The following is a 15,722-nucleotide window of genomic DNA, read 5'->3' as shown; positions in this document are numbered from 1 at the left end:
ATTATTTAAAAATTTATTTTTCAATTCTTATATAATTAGAAGTTAATTTTTATTGAAATTTATGATTGAGAAAATTCCTTCAATTAATGCAGTTGTTACGAAAAAAATTAAAACTAATATAAAAAAAGATAAATAATACTCTTTTAAATTCGAGTAATTTCAAAAAAAAAATACAAATTTCATTTAAATTGAGAAATAATCATTACAATAGACATCTAAAATGAAATTCTTAAATTGACTATTAAGTACTAAAAATTGAATAAAAAATTAGTGTAGGGTCAAATTCAAAAATTTAATGGGAGTAAATAAATATTATTATCATATATTACTCTAAAAAATTTTAAATTGTAGTGAGAGCGCTTGTCCCCCACAATCATACATACATACATCCGTCCTCCTTTAGTTAGGGATAGCAACACTACCCGAATCTGCGGGTACCCACCCCGTCCCTACTCGCTCAGGGCGGGCCCTACTCACTCAGGACGGGCCTTATTCGCTCAGGACGGATTCTTGAGCGGGACGGAGTGCGACCGGATTTAGATAATATCTGCCCCTATCGCCCTAATATATATAATTTTAATATATAATATGTGTAATATATGTAAAATAATTAGTAAAATGATTAATAATATTGTATCATATCTAAAATTTTACTTTAATTTATATTATGTATGTGATGATGGTTATGTAAATTTTAAATTTTAATTTTATTTATTAAATTTTAATAATTATATGAGTGGATAGGGGTGGGGACAGGTACCCGCAAAAGCGGATTAGAGTTCAATTTTTTACTACCTGCAGTTAGGAGTGGGGGTGGGTTTTATGCGAATTATTGTAGGACAAGCTGGGGTCAAGTAGAGCAAAAATCCGCTCATATCTGCTCCATTGCCACCCCTAGCTTTAGCCCTCAAATTTTAAAATATACAAGATAATCTATAATGTTTATTGTTTTCATACGCAAGCTAAATAAATCAATCCCTAAGATAAAATATAAAAGAGTTTTCGAAAAAATTTAAAAAATCTCAATCTTAAAATTTTTTTAAAATTTTAAAAAGTCTCTATGAATATGTTTAATATTTTTTAAAAGTCAACGTCTTATAATATTTTTATTAATCATAATAATAAAATATTATTAAAAATGTATATAATAAATAAAAATATAAAAAACAAAAGAAAAATATAAATTAAAAGATAATTTTATTCATTATCACTAAAATGTCATAAAAAATAATATTATTTAATTATTAATCTATGATATCTATATCAATGTGATGTAGAAACTATAATAATAACAACTACATTTAAGAGATCATTGTTAAAAAGGCCGTTATAAAAATTCATAAAATATTGACACCAAATAAATTTAAAAAATATTCATAAATAAAAAAGTCTATTTTTTTTCTTGATATAATTACTATACCGCAGTATCACAAATAATTTTAAGATATATATATATACTTAGCATTTTTGTCCTTCAATGTTCTCAAATAGAACCAAATGAATTAACTATAACATTTCAATTTTATTTGGACAAAGATCACATCATCATATTCTAATTTTATTAAATAATAAAGGGCCAAAATTTTTTGTTACACTTCAATTTCATTTTAATTTTTTTAACACATTAACATTTTCCAAACAAAATAAAATATTAACAAAATGCATTTAATTTTCATATGTTGTTCCTTGTTAGTATAAAAAAAATTTATATAAAAAACTCACAAACTATTTATTTGGTTCTAAGAACAAGACAAAATAGAAAATTGAAAACAAAATAAAAAAATGAGAGATATATAAAATTAGTATTATTATATTTTGTTGAACGATAAACTAAAAGAAATTATAAAAGTCTATTTATTCTCATTTTTCTATACAAAAAATATTAAAAAAATATAATTATAAGAATTTGATAAAAATAATAAAAATAAAAAATAAATTATATCTTTTATTAATATTTTTTTATTAAAAAATACAAAATATACTAATTTAATCTCTTAATAGTTTTGTATTTCTATATTTTTATCTCAATATTCTGTGTCTAAAAATAAACACAAACATTAATTATCACACTAGAAAAATAACCACTTTTTATTTTTGATATGAAGAAGAAGGTGGGGTGATATAACATTATGGAGAAGAAGGATGCTTTCCATGCATGTGATGTCAGGAGTATTTTAATAGAATTAGGAACGTCAGTTTTGATTTTAGAAAAAAATAAAAAAAATAAAAAACCTAATCGAAGGATCCGTTTTGATTTTAGAAAAAAAAAAGAAAACAAAACTAATTGGACGGCCTAATTTATGTTTTCGAAAATAAAAAAATTTATAATATTAAAATCGGACTGTTCGATTTTTATTTTTAAAAATAAAAAACATAAAAAATACAAATCAGCTCCTGATTTGTAGTTTATTTTTTTTCAAACAAATCGGACTCTCCAATTTGAATAATACCAATAAAAAAATTTCATATCAAAGAAAAACACCTAATCTTTTAATAACAATGTATTACACATATATTTAATCAATATAAAAAAAATTAGCCAAAAATAACTCATTCTCAAATTTATTGTTTAAAAAATAAAAAAACATAATTGAATAATAAGAGAGAATTGTTATAAAATTGGCAAAGGCGATAACAGCAAGAGTCATGAAAATGCTAAAAATAAGGGAACCAGCGTCAGAGTCTGGTAAAAGTAAAAAAAGGGAAACACTGCACTCACACGCCATGAAATTTCTAAACATAGATTTCAAGTTTCAATTCAACAACTCTCGCTCGCAAAAAACTTCAATCATTTTCGTCTTCTCTAATCTCGTTCCTCGTGTGCGCCACGTGTTCTCAGATGACAGCAACTTGCTTAATCACGCCACCGATCTGAGCGGAGCCAATGGAGGTCCAGAGGATCATGCTCTTGTTGCTCCTCTGCTGCAGAATTCTAAGCAATCGTGTAACTCTTGTGGGTGGAAACCACACCGCTTCCAGGTTCTGCACTCGCTAGAAACTACAAAGTTCCCACCTTTAATTTCTTAATTTGGGGATTTCAGAATTTCTTTCTTCCTCTCTCGTTTTCACAATCACATTCCTTTTTTCTGCGTCTCAATGGAGCTCGGTAAGGTGTGTAAGGGTAAGAGGAAAGGGATGCATTTTCATGGTGGAACTATTGCTTTCAATCCCGATGCTGTTCTTGTCATTCGGATCCCAGAGGCTCAGGTTTTGCGCATTTTGTCACGATCCTTGTTTTTAGCTATTGTTATTGTGTCTTTGCCTTTCTTGGGAACCATTCTTACGGGATTCCCTTCTTCGAGTTCGAGTTCAAGCTCGTTGTTTTCTGTATCCGGTACCAGAACCTATTCTGGTTATCTCAATGCGGGGCTGCTGAATTCGGTTGTTCATGATTTGGCTGAAGAAGGTCTATTCAAGAAGGATGATAAGGCTCTGCTTTTGAGCTCTTTCCATGGCGGATTTGGGTTTGGATTTGGATTTGGAAGTGTTGCTATCCTCAATAACAATGAGGTTGATGTGGTCATGGACTCTGATTTGGAAATGAAGAAAGGCTTGTTCCCTGATGAGTCCTATGACTTTGTGTTCACTTCTTCCGAAGACGCCGAGTTTGTCGATAGAATTCTGAAAGTTGGTGGCATTGTGGCTCTTCCATTGGCTGCTCAACCCTTGAATGCAGCTTTCAGAGAACAATCCAATTATAGAATTGTGTACCTTAGGAGATATGATTGCATCATTGTTGCATTGAGGAAGACCAGCCCGGCCACTATTAAGTTGGCTGATGATTCATCTTCTTCCAAAAAGAGGAAGCTTTGCAAATTTGGAAATGAAGAAAAGAAAATGGTGTTGGAAGGTCTTGAAGATGTGCTCCTTGAGCCACCTAGAGAGGTTGACACCAAATTGGAGTATAGAAAGAGTTTCAAGTACCTACCTGACTTGTCGGGTGATCCTCTTGAAGGCTATAGTAGAAGACTATTCATTGAAGTAGGCTTGGCTGAGGAAAACAAGGGTGTAATACAATGGTTTGAACATAACTACCCCAAGAAGAACACAGAATTCGAGACTCGTAGTATCAATGCTGATGATGCTTCTGCTTGGTTGTCTAAGCATGTGAAGGAGGAAGAGTATGTTGTGATGAAGGCAGAAGCAGAGGTGGTGGAGGAGATGATAAAGAAAAGGACAGTGTGCTTGGTGGATGAACTCTTCTTGGAGTGTAAGAATGAGTGGTGGCAGAAGGGGAAGAGAAAGAGTAGTCGAAGACGAAGAGCATATTGGGAGTGCTTAGCCTTGTATGGAAGGCTGAGAGATGAAGGTGTTGCAGTTCACCAATGGTGGGGTTGAATTTGAATTGAATTGAATGGAGAACTTAGTTATTAAGGTGCGTAGTCTTTTGTGTTTCGCTGAATGGTCACCACTCTCCAGTGTTATATTATGATTTGATGATTGTCCTCTTTCTAGTTTCTTTCTGTATTTTGGAATTGTCAATAAGGAACGCCAAGAATGGTGCATGTTGTACTCTGTCATTGTGATGTGATCGTACTATAAATAAAGAATAAAGGCTTGTTTTCCTTGATTCTTTTGTTGTCCTGTTCAATGGAGCTGTAGTAAGCTTGTGATGCCATTATATAATTGCCTTGGTTTAGCAGAAAGGCTAAGAAGATTATTTTTTTTTAATTTGATTAATATGCTAGTATACAATGCAGATCTCTAGTGATATATATATCAAAATTTTCATTCTTAAAATGTTTAAAAAGTATTAGGATGAGCTAGAAATTATTTTTATATTTTTTAACAATGTCCAGCATTTTGATTTTGAGATTTTGTTGACAGCAGAAACTGCACCGATGGCCAAAAAGTGGAATTGAGAAGAACTTATTTTGTTCTTGTCAAGCCAGAGAGGAATTCAAAACGATTCCAAGTTTATAGGGCAAAACTTTGAAGTTGTGTATAGTTAAAAAATAAGTTAAATTAGTATTTGGGGTCCCCTAAAGATATATAACTTCAGGATTTGTTTCCCTCTAATTTTTGCAAAAAACGTTCCTCAAGAAATCAACAATCATCCATGCTAGACAAGATTTATTGATAGCATAGACCATACCAAGGTATTTAAAACACAACACAAATATTCATTCATACAAAATAACATAGTAAAATGCAAGTAAATAATAATAATAATCACTTAGGAAAACCCCATCCACCACCACCAGGAGTTAAAATCTGAATGATGTCCCCTGCTTGTGCTTGAACTGTGTTCTTTCCACCAATATAAATCTTTCTATTATCTTTCCTGATAAGAAAATTGGCTCCACGAGCTCCATTTTTCCCACCTTTCAATCCTCTTGGTGCATGAACACGCCTCTCAGAGAGAATGCTCAATGTAACTGGACACTTGAACTCTATTTCTCTAACAATTCCATTACCTCCTTTGTGGTATCCATCTCCACCACTATTCTCTCTTATTCCAAATTTGTGCACAATCACAGCATACCTTTGCTCAAGAATCTCCACATCAGTGATTTGAGTGTTTGTCATGTGAACATGAACACCACTGGTTCCATCCCATGTTGGCCCAGCCCCGGCACCGCCTCCAATTGTTTCATAGTAACCAAAAGTATCATCACCAAAAGTGAGGTTACTCATGCAGCCTTGTGAACAAGCACATGCTTGAAATGCAGTTAGTATAACATCAGTTACTCGCTGTGATGTTAGAACATTGCCAGAAACCACTGCAGCCTTGTCACTCGGAGAGAGGAATGATCCTGGTGGAATGTGAATCTTCACTGGTGCTAGACAGCCTTGGTTGAGAGGAATATCAGCATCCACCAAGCAGCGGAGGCTATATATTACGGCTGCAGCTGTCACAGCTTTTGGAACATTCCAGTTGCCATAAACTTCCTCACTTGTTCCACTAAAATCAAAAACTGCTTCTCCTTTATCAGAATCAATGGTAAGTTTCAAATGAATAACAGAACCATCGTCCATGTAGTCCTCTTCTTCAACTGTCAGAATATTACTATTCTCACCACCAGGTATGGCTGTCTGAGACTTAATTCTAGGGACAATTGACTTGAGCATTTCCCTCACTGCCTCTTCTGCATTGAGTCTTACATAATTCATGTAATCTTGAACAGTCTCAAGACCATACTGCTCAATAAGCTCGCCAACAAGGTTTATTCCTCTTTGGTTTGCAGCTATCTGCGCTCTTAGATCGGACAAGTTGTCTTGAATCCTGCGAGTTCCAGGGATCTTATATGGCGCTTCATCAGCCGATGGGAACTGGAGTAGCTTAACAATTCCTTCTTCTTGGAAAACTCCTTTTTCCACAAGCTTGAATGCTAAGATTGTAGCACCTTCTTCCCATATAAACTTTGACAAAGGAGGCATGCTGCCAGGAGTGATGCCCCCAATTTCTGCATGATGCCCTCTGTTCGCCACAAAGAACACAAGCTTCCCATTGTGGAAAATAGGTGTGATCACAGTCATGTCAGGGAGATGGCTACCTCCAGCACAGGGATGGTTGGTCAGCAACACGTCTCCTTCATTCAAATTTTCGCCCCAGTATTCTAGATGCCAACTAACTGTTGTGGACATAGCTCCGAGATGTGCAGGTATATGAGGAGCATTGGCAACTAGTCCTCCATCAGGTCCAAAAAGGGCACAAGAGAAATCCAATCTTTCCTTTATATTTGTTGATATGGAAGTTCTTTGCAGTGTTCTTCCCATCTGCTCAGCTATTCCCATGAATCTATGATTGAAAATTGAGAGTTGAACTACATCTGCAGCTTTCTCTGCCACTTTCGCAGTGCTTAGAGGGGCTTCAATTTCAATTTTGATGTTACCATATTTGGTAATTGTAGCTCTGCAGTTTGGTTCTACTATGACTGTACTATTTCCATTCATGATGATTGCAGGTCCTTGAATAACATGTCCATAGCCAAGATTTTCAAGTTTGTAGAGAGGTGAATCATGCCAGCTTCCAAAGTAAACCGGGTAATTACCTTCAATTTCAGGATTTCCAGAAGCAGGTGCCTGAGGCTGTGGCTTCAATATGTTGGTAACTCCTATCCCGCGGACTCTAACATCAGAGATGAGGATATTCCTGTTCTGTAGATCAAATCCATACTCGTGCCTGAACTGCGTCGAAAATTCTGCAGCATAGTCACTTGCATTTCCACCTTCAAATTCTTGTTTAACCATGATTGAGGTGTCTGTCCCTTCGTACCTCAAATTCAAATATGTTTGTGTCACTATGTTATCCTCCTTGAATCCTTGTTCTTTCAACTTCTGCTTGACCTCTTTTATCAGCAAGGATTCTCTTTGGGACACTTCAAGGAGAGAATCAGAACCATATACAGCAGAATATGGCTCTTGTACCTCTTCAACAACATCAGCTAGTCCCATTCCATATGCACTTAAGATCCCACAAAACTTGTGAATAAGTATCTCATTCATGCCCAGTGCCCTGGCAATGGCACAAGCATGCTGGGGTCCAGCACCACCGAAGCAAGCAAGAGCATGGTTCCTTGTCTCATGGCCTTTCATCTCAGTCAATTGCCGTATTGGACGACACATTGTTTCGTTCGCAACGTCCACAAATCCTTGTGCAATCTCTTCAATAGTCATGTCTGTTGCAGCTGGATCCTGGTTTCTTCTGTAGGAATTTACTTGGTTCGCAAGCTTCCGAAATTCCTCTCTAGTTGCATTGATGTCTAGAGGCTGATCCTCTTTTGGACCAAAAATGCAAGGAAAATGATCAGGGATAATATATCCTAAGATCAAATTGGCATCTGTAACTGCCAATTCTCCACCCTTCCTATAGCAAACAGGACCAGGTTGAGCACCAACGGATTCTGGCCCTACGCGAAAAGTACCAAACTGAAACTTCAACTTAGATCCACCACCAGCAGCAACAGTGTTTATGTCAAGTTGAGGTGCTTGTATTATAACTCCAGCAATCTGAGTTTCAAGAACCTGTTCATATTGTCCAGCGTAACGGCTCACATCAGTAGAAGTGCCTCCCATATCAAATCCAATCAAGGGCTTGCTTGTTTCAATCCCAAAAAGTGTTTGGGAGTAACCAACAACGCCACCAGCAGGGCCAGATAGAACTGCTTTGTGACCAGAGAATCGATTTTCTGGTGCTAGGCCTCCATCTGATTGCATAAACAGAACATTCACCTTCCCATGAGTCTCATCAAATTTTAAGATGAACCCTGACAAGTACTCTTTAATGACTGGACTCAAATAAGCATCCACAGTAGCTGTTAGGCCTCTAGGAACTGCTCGAACCATCGGACTCAAAGCTGATGACAAAGAAACATGTCTGAATCCGAGGCTCTCAGCCAGCTTACCAACAATCACTTCATGTTGAGGATAAGTGTAGGAATGCATAAACACAACAGCCAAACTGTTTATCCCTTTCTCCAACAAGCCTTTCAACAAAGGTTTCAGTTCTTCTTCCTTAGGCTGATTCACAACTCTAACAAGATCACCTGAAATTCCCTTAATTAAATTTGCAGAATAAGATTGCTTTGTGTATTCTTCCTCCTTCTCATGGATCAGCTCAATTCTTTCATCTATCTCTACCACCTCCTCATAAAGATTTGATGGTTTTTTGACAGTAAGGTCGAATATGTTAGGACGAGCCTGCTTGCCAATGTAAAGAAGGTCGCGAAAGCCACGAGTCACACACACAGCAATTCTTTCTCCTTTTCTCTCTAAAAGTGCATTTGTTGCCACAGTTGTCCCCATCCGAATCCACTCTATCTTATCAGTAGGAATTTTCAAGTTTCGAGGAATTCTTTCCCCGGTGTATTCTTCAAGGATCCTCCTAATTCCTTCAACCGGAGCATCATCATAGTTGGCTGGATCAACTGAGAGAAGCTTTAGCACTTTGCCATTGGCTTGTCCAGGAATTTCAGCATAAATATCAGTGAAGGTGCCACCTCTGTCAATGCAGAACCTTATTTTTCCCTCATTGCAACTTCCCATTTCTTGTCACAAAGTTGCAAGAAAATAGTTCTGGTACAGAGCCTGAAAAACAAGATAAGAGATATCTATCTCACTATAACAATCCATAATAACTACAAGAACTAGCCAAAGTTGCAAAACTTGGAAAAACACAGTGGATCATCAATATGAACTCAGAATTTTAATCACATGACAAACTCAGACAATATGTTAGTCAGCACTATATCAAATTCTAGAATCCAAACATACAAGAAAATGCAGTATAATGAGCAATGAATTAGTAATGAACTATTTTGTTAAGACAAAATACCTGAAAAGAAGCACAGCAGGTGAAAAATCCAAATCCCACTTGTAAGCTAGAAAATCATAAAGAGTTCAAAAGGTCATCACCAAGCCACAATAGCTGAAAAGAGAATCACTTTGGATCAGTTTAGATTGTCTCACTACTCAATCATGATAAAGTTTTTCTAGAGAAAAACAAAGGAGCTGATTTGGAAAAGAAACTAAACTAGAATGTTACCTAATACTGGATAACGACAACAAACTGAGAGAGGAAAAGAAATAGGTCCTTACGTGAAATATAATAAAAAACAGCAACTAGCACAAGTAAAAAATAAATAAATAAATAAATAATAAGAATTACTAAAATTTTAGAAAAAATAAAAATTTTTAATATAAAAATTATAAAAAATAAATAAAAAATAATTAAAGATATATTTGTCTCTTTATAAAAAGATTTGGTTGTGGTTAATAATTTTAATATTAAAGATTCTTTTTAATAATTAAATCTTTCTAACGATCTTTTAAAATAATTTTTTTAAATTAATTAACAAATTAATCTCAAATAAATACTCATACATATCTATATAACTTTGAGAATCAAACAGTGTTTATTAAAGATTATAACAAATAAATAAAAAAATAATTAAAAATATATTTATTTCCTTATAAAAAGATTTTATTCTCTTCTTTAAATATTATAAAAAATTTAATAACATTACATTTTTTTATAATAATTAAATCCTCTTAACGTCTTTTAAAATAATTTTTTCATTATAATACATGCAGACAAAGTGACACGTACACATATATAATTATGATTAATTTAAGACCCTTAGCCAAAATGATTTATTATGCTGAAATTATTGAACCAAAACAAAACATTGGTGTCCCACCCCAGTCACAATCACAATCACAATCACAATTCTATATCTTATCCTTGAATGTCGTTTCTAGTTTCTACAATGTTTGCATAAAATAAAAAAATCAGATATGAGAGGGTAGTAAATAGAATCCGATTCTTCTTTTAATTGTTGAAAAACGTAGCACAAAGTGGCTGTAGTTTAGTGGTAAGAATTCCACGTTGTGGCCGTGGAGACCTGGGCTCGAATCCCAGCAGCCACAAATTTCTGTTTTAATTGTAACGTTTTGAAAGCCGATGTGAAAACGACGGCGTTTAACAACTCGCCTTATTTCAGGTCAAGGTCAACCCCTGAACCAGCTAGAGCGAGTTTTAAACTTGTAATTGTTTGATATCAAATTCCGATCCTAAATTTACAAAACAAAGCATCTCATCTCCACTGCTTCACCGTCACAAGAAGGTCAAAATTCTCATCTTTTCTATTTTAATTTCGTTATTCCTGTGTTTCGGTATTGAATTTTTCGTCGTTTATCCCTCAATTGAAGTGCTGAATTTTTCCCCTTTAGAAAAAGCATCGCAGGAACGAGATTTCATTTTGGTTCGTTGTGATTGTCAACGATATGTGATTTTGAAATCTTTTTATTTTTATGTTTATTTTTCCCCTTTCTGTTTAGTTTCAGTCGCCTTACGCTTTGAATGCTCTGTTTGGATTTAACATCCAACGACCCATATTTATTTTCATACATGATTAAAAATTTAGCTGATGCATTTGGATTGTATATTTAAAAGCAATGTGAATGTGAAAATGATATTGGGGCAAGGTTTTTGAGATTTGAATTTGGTAGTGTTGGAATATTGGGGCAAACTTGGTAGTGTTATGACTTGTATATCATAGTTAAATGGAGTTGTAAGTTGTTTGAATCATATTTACAGAGAGTTCAATTATGTTAATTTTATCACTTTTGGTGTTTAGTTTCTTGGCCAATGGGGAATTATATTTGTTTGTGGATTTAATTCAATAATGATATTTGAGATTATGTTAATCATCTGTATTTGATGATGTGCTTATCTCCTTTTAATGTTACTTGTGTACCTCAGGAAGTTAGAGATGATTGATGATGAAGTCTTGGGATTCCTTGCCAACTTTCTTGGCATTTTCATTTTTGCTTTGGTTATAGCATATCACTTGGTTGTGGCCGACCCCAAATATGAAGCTAGCTAGAATACTTTGAATTTTCTGATGTGTTTGAGACAAAAAGGTTTTGATTGATTTGGTTCTGTAAGGTCAGCTTATATGACTTAATATTGGTGAAACCAGAATTTTGTGGCTTATGCCAATTACATTTTTCAATATTTAAAAGCATGCTTGATTCTTATTGTGTCCCTCTGTTTACTGGTCGAGAAATTGCTCCATCATTCTTGGTCTATAGTGCATGGAATGGTAGTTGTTGTCTGATTAACCGATGAATATGCCAGCGTAAAGTGCTTATTAACTATGGAGTTGTTTAGATTAACTAAGAGTCTGAATTATTGATTGACCTGAATTCGTTTACCATAGTCCCCCCAAGTCTGAAGCTTGTAACAGCAGAGTATAAACATAACTACTCAATAGTAATAGAGTTTTCCATACATATGAAACACATGCTCTATAAAAGAGGGAATCATATGATAGTATGATACACTACCTAAGAAGGCCATTAATGGGCATGGGGGCAAATAAACATAGTTAGAAGACTTGGAGTTTAACCTTTATTTTACTGCATATACTTGCTATGCAGCCTATATTATGCTACATTCTTTGCTGTGGAGCATACAGGTGCCGGATTATTCTCAAGGAAGTGTGGTAATTGGAGCCAACCTTTATTCTGGCCACTCTGTTTCTGGGGGGCAAAAGGAAGAAAATCCAGGGCAGGAATGTTTACAAAATCAGGCAATGTTGGTGCCAAAATTTTCCCGCTTGCCTGGACATTGCCAATCCTCAAAAGTGACATGCCAGTGAAGAAAGCTAAGAAAACTAAATGGGAACAGGTCATTGCTGGAGTATATGATTGTAGTAAATTAGTATGAAAAGGTGGACAGTGTTAAGGATTATTTTGAAAAGGTCAAGGGGATTTGCAGTTTAGTCAAGGTCTTGCCCTTGGATTTTGAGTCCCCGGGTTAAGAAATTCTTAGTTCATAGATTATACCTAATCGAAATTGGTTTTAAATGGCATCAAATGTTGGTGACTGTGTTAATTGAGCCATCGATATGTCTTCCATAGATGCAGAAGTAACAAGATTCATGCCTCTTGAATCTTGATCAACCTTATGGTTCATTATATTTCCTTCATAGCTTATTTACCTTAATGGCTGTCAGTGACCAAACTTAGGCTAGCTAAAGAGACGGCCTTAATGATGAATCAGCAGTTTAGAGTACTAAAATGCATTTTAGCTAAAGAGATTAATATGTGGTGGATATTCATGTCTTGTTCTCAAGAACTAATTGTTGGATTTATCATCTATGGACTGTACCTTTCTCATTAGTTGAAAGCATAGATTTAAGCTCGAATTATCATGACACCTTTTGAATCCCATAAATTCCAACCTTGACTGGTCAATTTTGTTGCTGATTAATGGTGATATATAGTTTCCATTTGAAATGTACACTTCAATTTTTGGTAAAATATTAGTTATTTTGTTATCATTTGGTAGGTGACGTCTCTAAATTCTAATACACATGAATAAGTCATTGACGCAATAATAAATTACAAACAGCACTGAAGTTTAAAAGGAGAAGACATCATAATTCATAATTGTATAATAAGTCACAATCTATAAATAATGTATGAAAAAAGTACAAGCAATACCAATAAATTCATGAACTGGAAAATAAATAGTACAATGTTCTCACACCAAACTACAAAGAAGAAATAATGATAACATCAATCATAAAACTCTCTCTCACACACAAGCGTACGTATATGAAATCAAGCTAACATAATATCCATTGCATGCATAATAAACCACCAAGAGAAAGCTTTTAATTGCCAGAGGGTGAAGGTGGAGGGGAGAAGAAAGGAATGGAGGGCATAGTTGTTGGGATTGAGGGAAAGTTTGGAAGTGAAGTGGCCGGCAACGGGGGAAGGTTCATCTGTGGGACGGTTGGGATCTTAGGGATGCTTATGCTTGGAAGTGGAGGCAGGGTAGTTGATGGTTGTGGAAGAGTTGGAATAGTTGGCAATGGTGGAACATTATTGCCCTGAATTGAAGGCAGTGTTGGAATTGTAGGCAATGGTGGCAATGCTGTTGGTTTTGGCAGATTGGGAATGTTTCCAGGCAAATTTGGAACACTTGTTTGCAAAAGATTGCGAGCTGCTAGGCTTATGCTCATGCTTGACATGGTGATCACAGCAACAAGCAATGCTGTCATCAAAGATCTTCTTACTGATGATGCCATGGCTGATGAAATGAGAGAAGAAAAGAGAATATATGGTAAATTGATTTGCTTTGAGATTGGATGAGAAGCCAAAATATGGTGCTTGTTCTTATATAGAGCTAGCTAGAGTGTGTGATTTCAATTATTCAACTCAAAAGTTTGGAGAACTAACTAGAGACTCTTGGTCTTGTTAGTTCACCTTCCTGTTTTAATTTGAATAAATCATTTTTGTTTCTTGTTTGGTTATTGTAACTTGTGTAAATTGATTATAATTTATGAAAACAAATATTCAAATGTAGGATGGCCAACACTAGTTTTGTTATTTCTTGCCTAATTTACAAGAATATTAAATTATTTGTTGTGTGTTAGTAAAGTTGGTTGATCTAATGGAGTTCAGCATATAGCGTTTCATCGGTTTCAAAGTTACCATTAGCTCAATTTGACCAACAAAAAGAGGTATTTTATATTTATTTTTTTATTTTCTACAGAAATGTGTTGATTCAGTGTTTGTACTTTGTAGTAGTTGGAAATTTTTCTTACGATAAATTTTCATAAGATATAGGAATATCAAAATTTTGTAAACCATATTTTTTCTGTTCATCTATTTTCATAAAAAAGTCATTACCTAGCAAAACCCTAGTTAATATAGTAAATTAACTTGATACTAATAAACTTAGTTTTTTGAAGTAAGCTGCTCCAATTTGATTAATTATTTTCATGTTCTCATTATTGAAAATAAATTATAAACGATTTTGTTAGGGAAGCAACAAAAATCAATAAAAAATAATTAGTTAAGGAAAAGTATATGTAACCAAAATGTTACCAGCAAAAAATTAAACAAAATAATATTAATTTATATTAATAATTAATTAATTTTTAAATTTTTAAATTCAAAATTTAAAAATTTTAAAATTGATTAAGTAAACCTAATTAAAACCTATAAAAACATTCTTCTTCTCTCTCACCTTAACCTATCCACCTCTAACAATCACATATACAGATCCCTCTCTCTCAACGTCAAGTCCTCTCTGTCTTCCCACTGCGACCCACTCCTCTTTTATCACCGACATTTGGTTCGTTGAATTCGCCACCATCGACAAGAACCGCTTCTCTTTCGTGAACCAGATGTGTTACCGAAACCACCGTTACAGTTGGAGTTAAATTGGAACTCGATCCCTAAGACGACGACGATTTCAAGGGGGGACAGCCTAAAAAGCCATGGAGGCGGTGGCGGGCATGGAACACAATTGTAGCTTATGAGTGACAAATATGTGTATTTTCTCCTATATTTACGAACAGAAGAAAGCATACAAGCATCGAAGGCAAATTCACCAATTTGAACAAGATTTCCAGCTTGAAACTGTACCATCATTTGTTTTCCTGAACGTTTCAAATTAACCGCCTTTCTTTTTTTCATCTTTGATTCTTTCTTCTAACTGAATTCTTTTTTGGTTAGAGTTTTCTCCTTTAGTGACATTGGATTTCACAGGCTCTTGTCTTTCCGGGCCTCTTGATGCAACATTAGCATCTTCAATTCCAATAATTTTCAGAGCATATAAGAGACTGCAAACTACACACTTAATCTTAATCAAAAAGACTCCTTAAATAATTATAGAAATATAAAAAAAATTCATTTAATAGAAAAAAAAATCTCAATACTTAATAAAAGAAATATCCAATTATATTTTAGCAAAAATAATTAAATATCTATAAAATTTAAAAAAAATATAAAATTCTTAAAGAAATAGAAACATTTATATTTGTAATACAAAAAAAAATAAAAAAATATATAAAAGAACATCCATTTAGTATGAAAAAAAAACATTTTGATACTTAGCAGAAGAAACATCCATATATATTAACTCGTAGAAATTTTAGATTCACCCAAAGATATTTGACTGATTTTTGGCTAATACCCTTTTGATTCCCTAGCATTACTCATTGGTTAATAGATAGTATAAGTATTTTACTCAATCGTACAATTACAACTATTTTTTTATATAATTATTCACGTTATCAATGTAAAAATAATTATTTTTATTAATGTGGCATTATATGATTAGATGCAGTGCATTAAAATTAAATTCTAATAAAAATTCTTATATCCAAAATTAAGATTGACTGCTTATAAGTTAACCCTTTTTTATTACTTCTCAAGATTTATTTAATTATATAATAATTATATCCAAATCGATAGTT

At 34.0% G+C, this 15,722-nt stretch overlaps 4 protein-coding genes and 1 non-coding gene across 6 annotated transcripts; 3 read left to right on the top strand and 2 right to left on the bottom strand.

Annotated features, from left to right (window-relative positions):
- The first annotated feature begins 2,771 nt into the window (after positions 1–2,771).
- On the top strand, positions 2,772–4,570 carry LOC107468702 (uncharacterized). Its single transcript, XM_016088042.3, has one exon. The coding sequence runs from the start codon at positions 3,097–3,099 to the stop codon at positions 4,336–4,338; it is 1,242 nt and encodes a 413-aa protein (XP_015943528.1). The 5' UTR covers positions 2,772–3,096; the 3' UTR covers positions 4,339–4,570.
- Positions 4,571–5,063: 493 nt separating this feature from the next.
- On the bottom strand, positions 5,064–9,504 carry LOC107468586 (5-oxoprolinase 1). Of its 2 annotated transcripts, XM_052254960.1 has the most exons (3): positions 9,488–9,504; positions 9,278–9,370; positions 5,064–9,030 (listed from the first exon to the last, which is right to left on the bottom strand). In XM_052254960.1, exon 3 carries the CDS (start codon positions 8,986–8,988, stop codon positions 5,173–5,175), a length of 3,816 nt encoding a protein of 1,271 aa, XP_052110920.1. In that variant the 5' UTR covers positions 8,989–9,030; positions 9,278–9,370; positions 9,488–9,504; the 3' UTR covers positions 5,064–5,172. The 2 variants fall into 2 exon arrangements, with proteins under 2 accessions (XP_052110920.1, XP_015943379.1); XM_016087893.3 differs by lacking the exon at positions 9,488–9,504 and having other exon boundaries at positions 9,278–9,458.
- A 795-nt stretch (positions 9,505–10,299) lies between these two features.
- TRNAH-GUG (transfer RNA histidin (anticodon GUG)) lies at positions 10,300–10,371 on the top strand. The gene has a single exon. It is a non-coding gene; the product is annotated as a tRNA-His (tRNA).
- Positions 10,372–11,206: 835 nt separating this feature from the next.
- Positions 11,207–11,484, top strand: LOC107468681 (dolichyl-diphosphooligosaccharide--protein glycosyltransferase subunit 4A). Its single transcript, XM_016088015.3, has one exon. It carries the CDS (start codon positions 11,217–11,219, stop codon positions 11,328–11,330), a length of 114 nt encoding a protein of 37 aa, XP_015943501.1. The 5' UTR covers positions 11,207–11,216; the 3' UTR covers positions 11,331–11,484.
- Positions 11,485–12,900: 1,416 nt separating this feature from the next.
- Positions 12,901–13,623, bottom strand: LOC107468680 (protein PELPK1). Its single transcript, XM_016088014.3, has one exon. It carries the CDS (start codon positions 13,542–13,544, stop codon positions 13,128–13,130), a length of 417 nt encoding a protein of 138 aa, XP_015943500.1. The 5' UTR covers positions 13,545–13,623; the 3' UTR covers positions 12,901–13,127.
- Positions 13,624–15,722: the final 2,099 nt, after the last annotated feature.

This window comes from Arachis duranensis, chromosome 10, assembly GCF_000817695.3.
Source record: "Arachis duranensis cultivar V14167 chromosome 10, aradu.V14167.gnm2.J7QH, whole genome shotgun sequence".
Lineage (NCBI taxonomy): Eukaryota > Viridiplantae > Streptophyta > Magnoliopsida > Fabales > Fabaceae > Arachis > Arachis duranensis.
This window is presented reverse-complemented; position numbering and strand designations above follow the sequence as displayed.

Bases quoted from the DNA above. Each gene is read 5' to 3' on its own strand.
- LOC107468702 (XM_016088042.3), top strand. From the start codon at position 3,097: ATGGAGCTCGGTAAGGTGTGTAAGGGTAAGAGGAAAGGGATGCATTTT.
- LOC107468586 (XM_052254960.1), bottom strand. From the start codon at position 8,988: ATGGGAAGTTGCAATGAGGGAAAAATAAGGTTCTGCATTGACAGAGGT.
- LOC107468681 (XM_016088015.3), top strand. From the start codon at position 11,217: ATGATTGATGATGAAGTCTTGGGATTCCTTGCCAACTTTCTTGGCATT.
- LOC107468680 (XM_016088014.3), bottom strand. From the start codon at position 13,544: ATGGCATCATCAGTAAGAAGATCTTTGATGACAGCATTGCTTGTTGCT.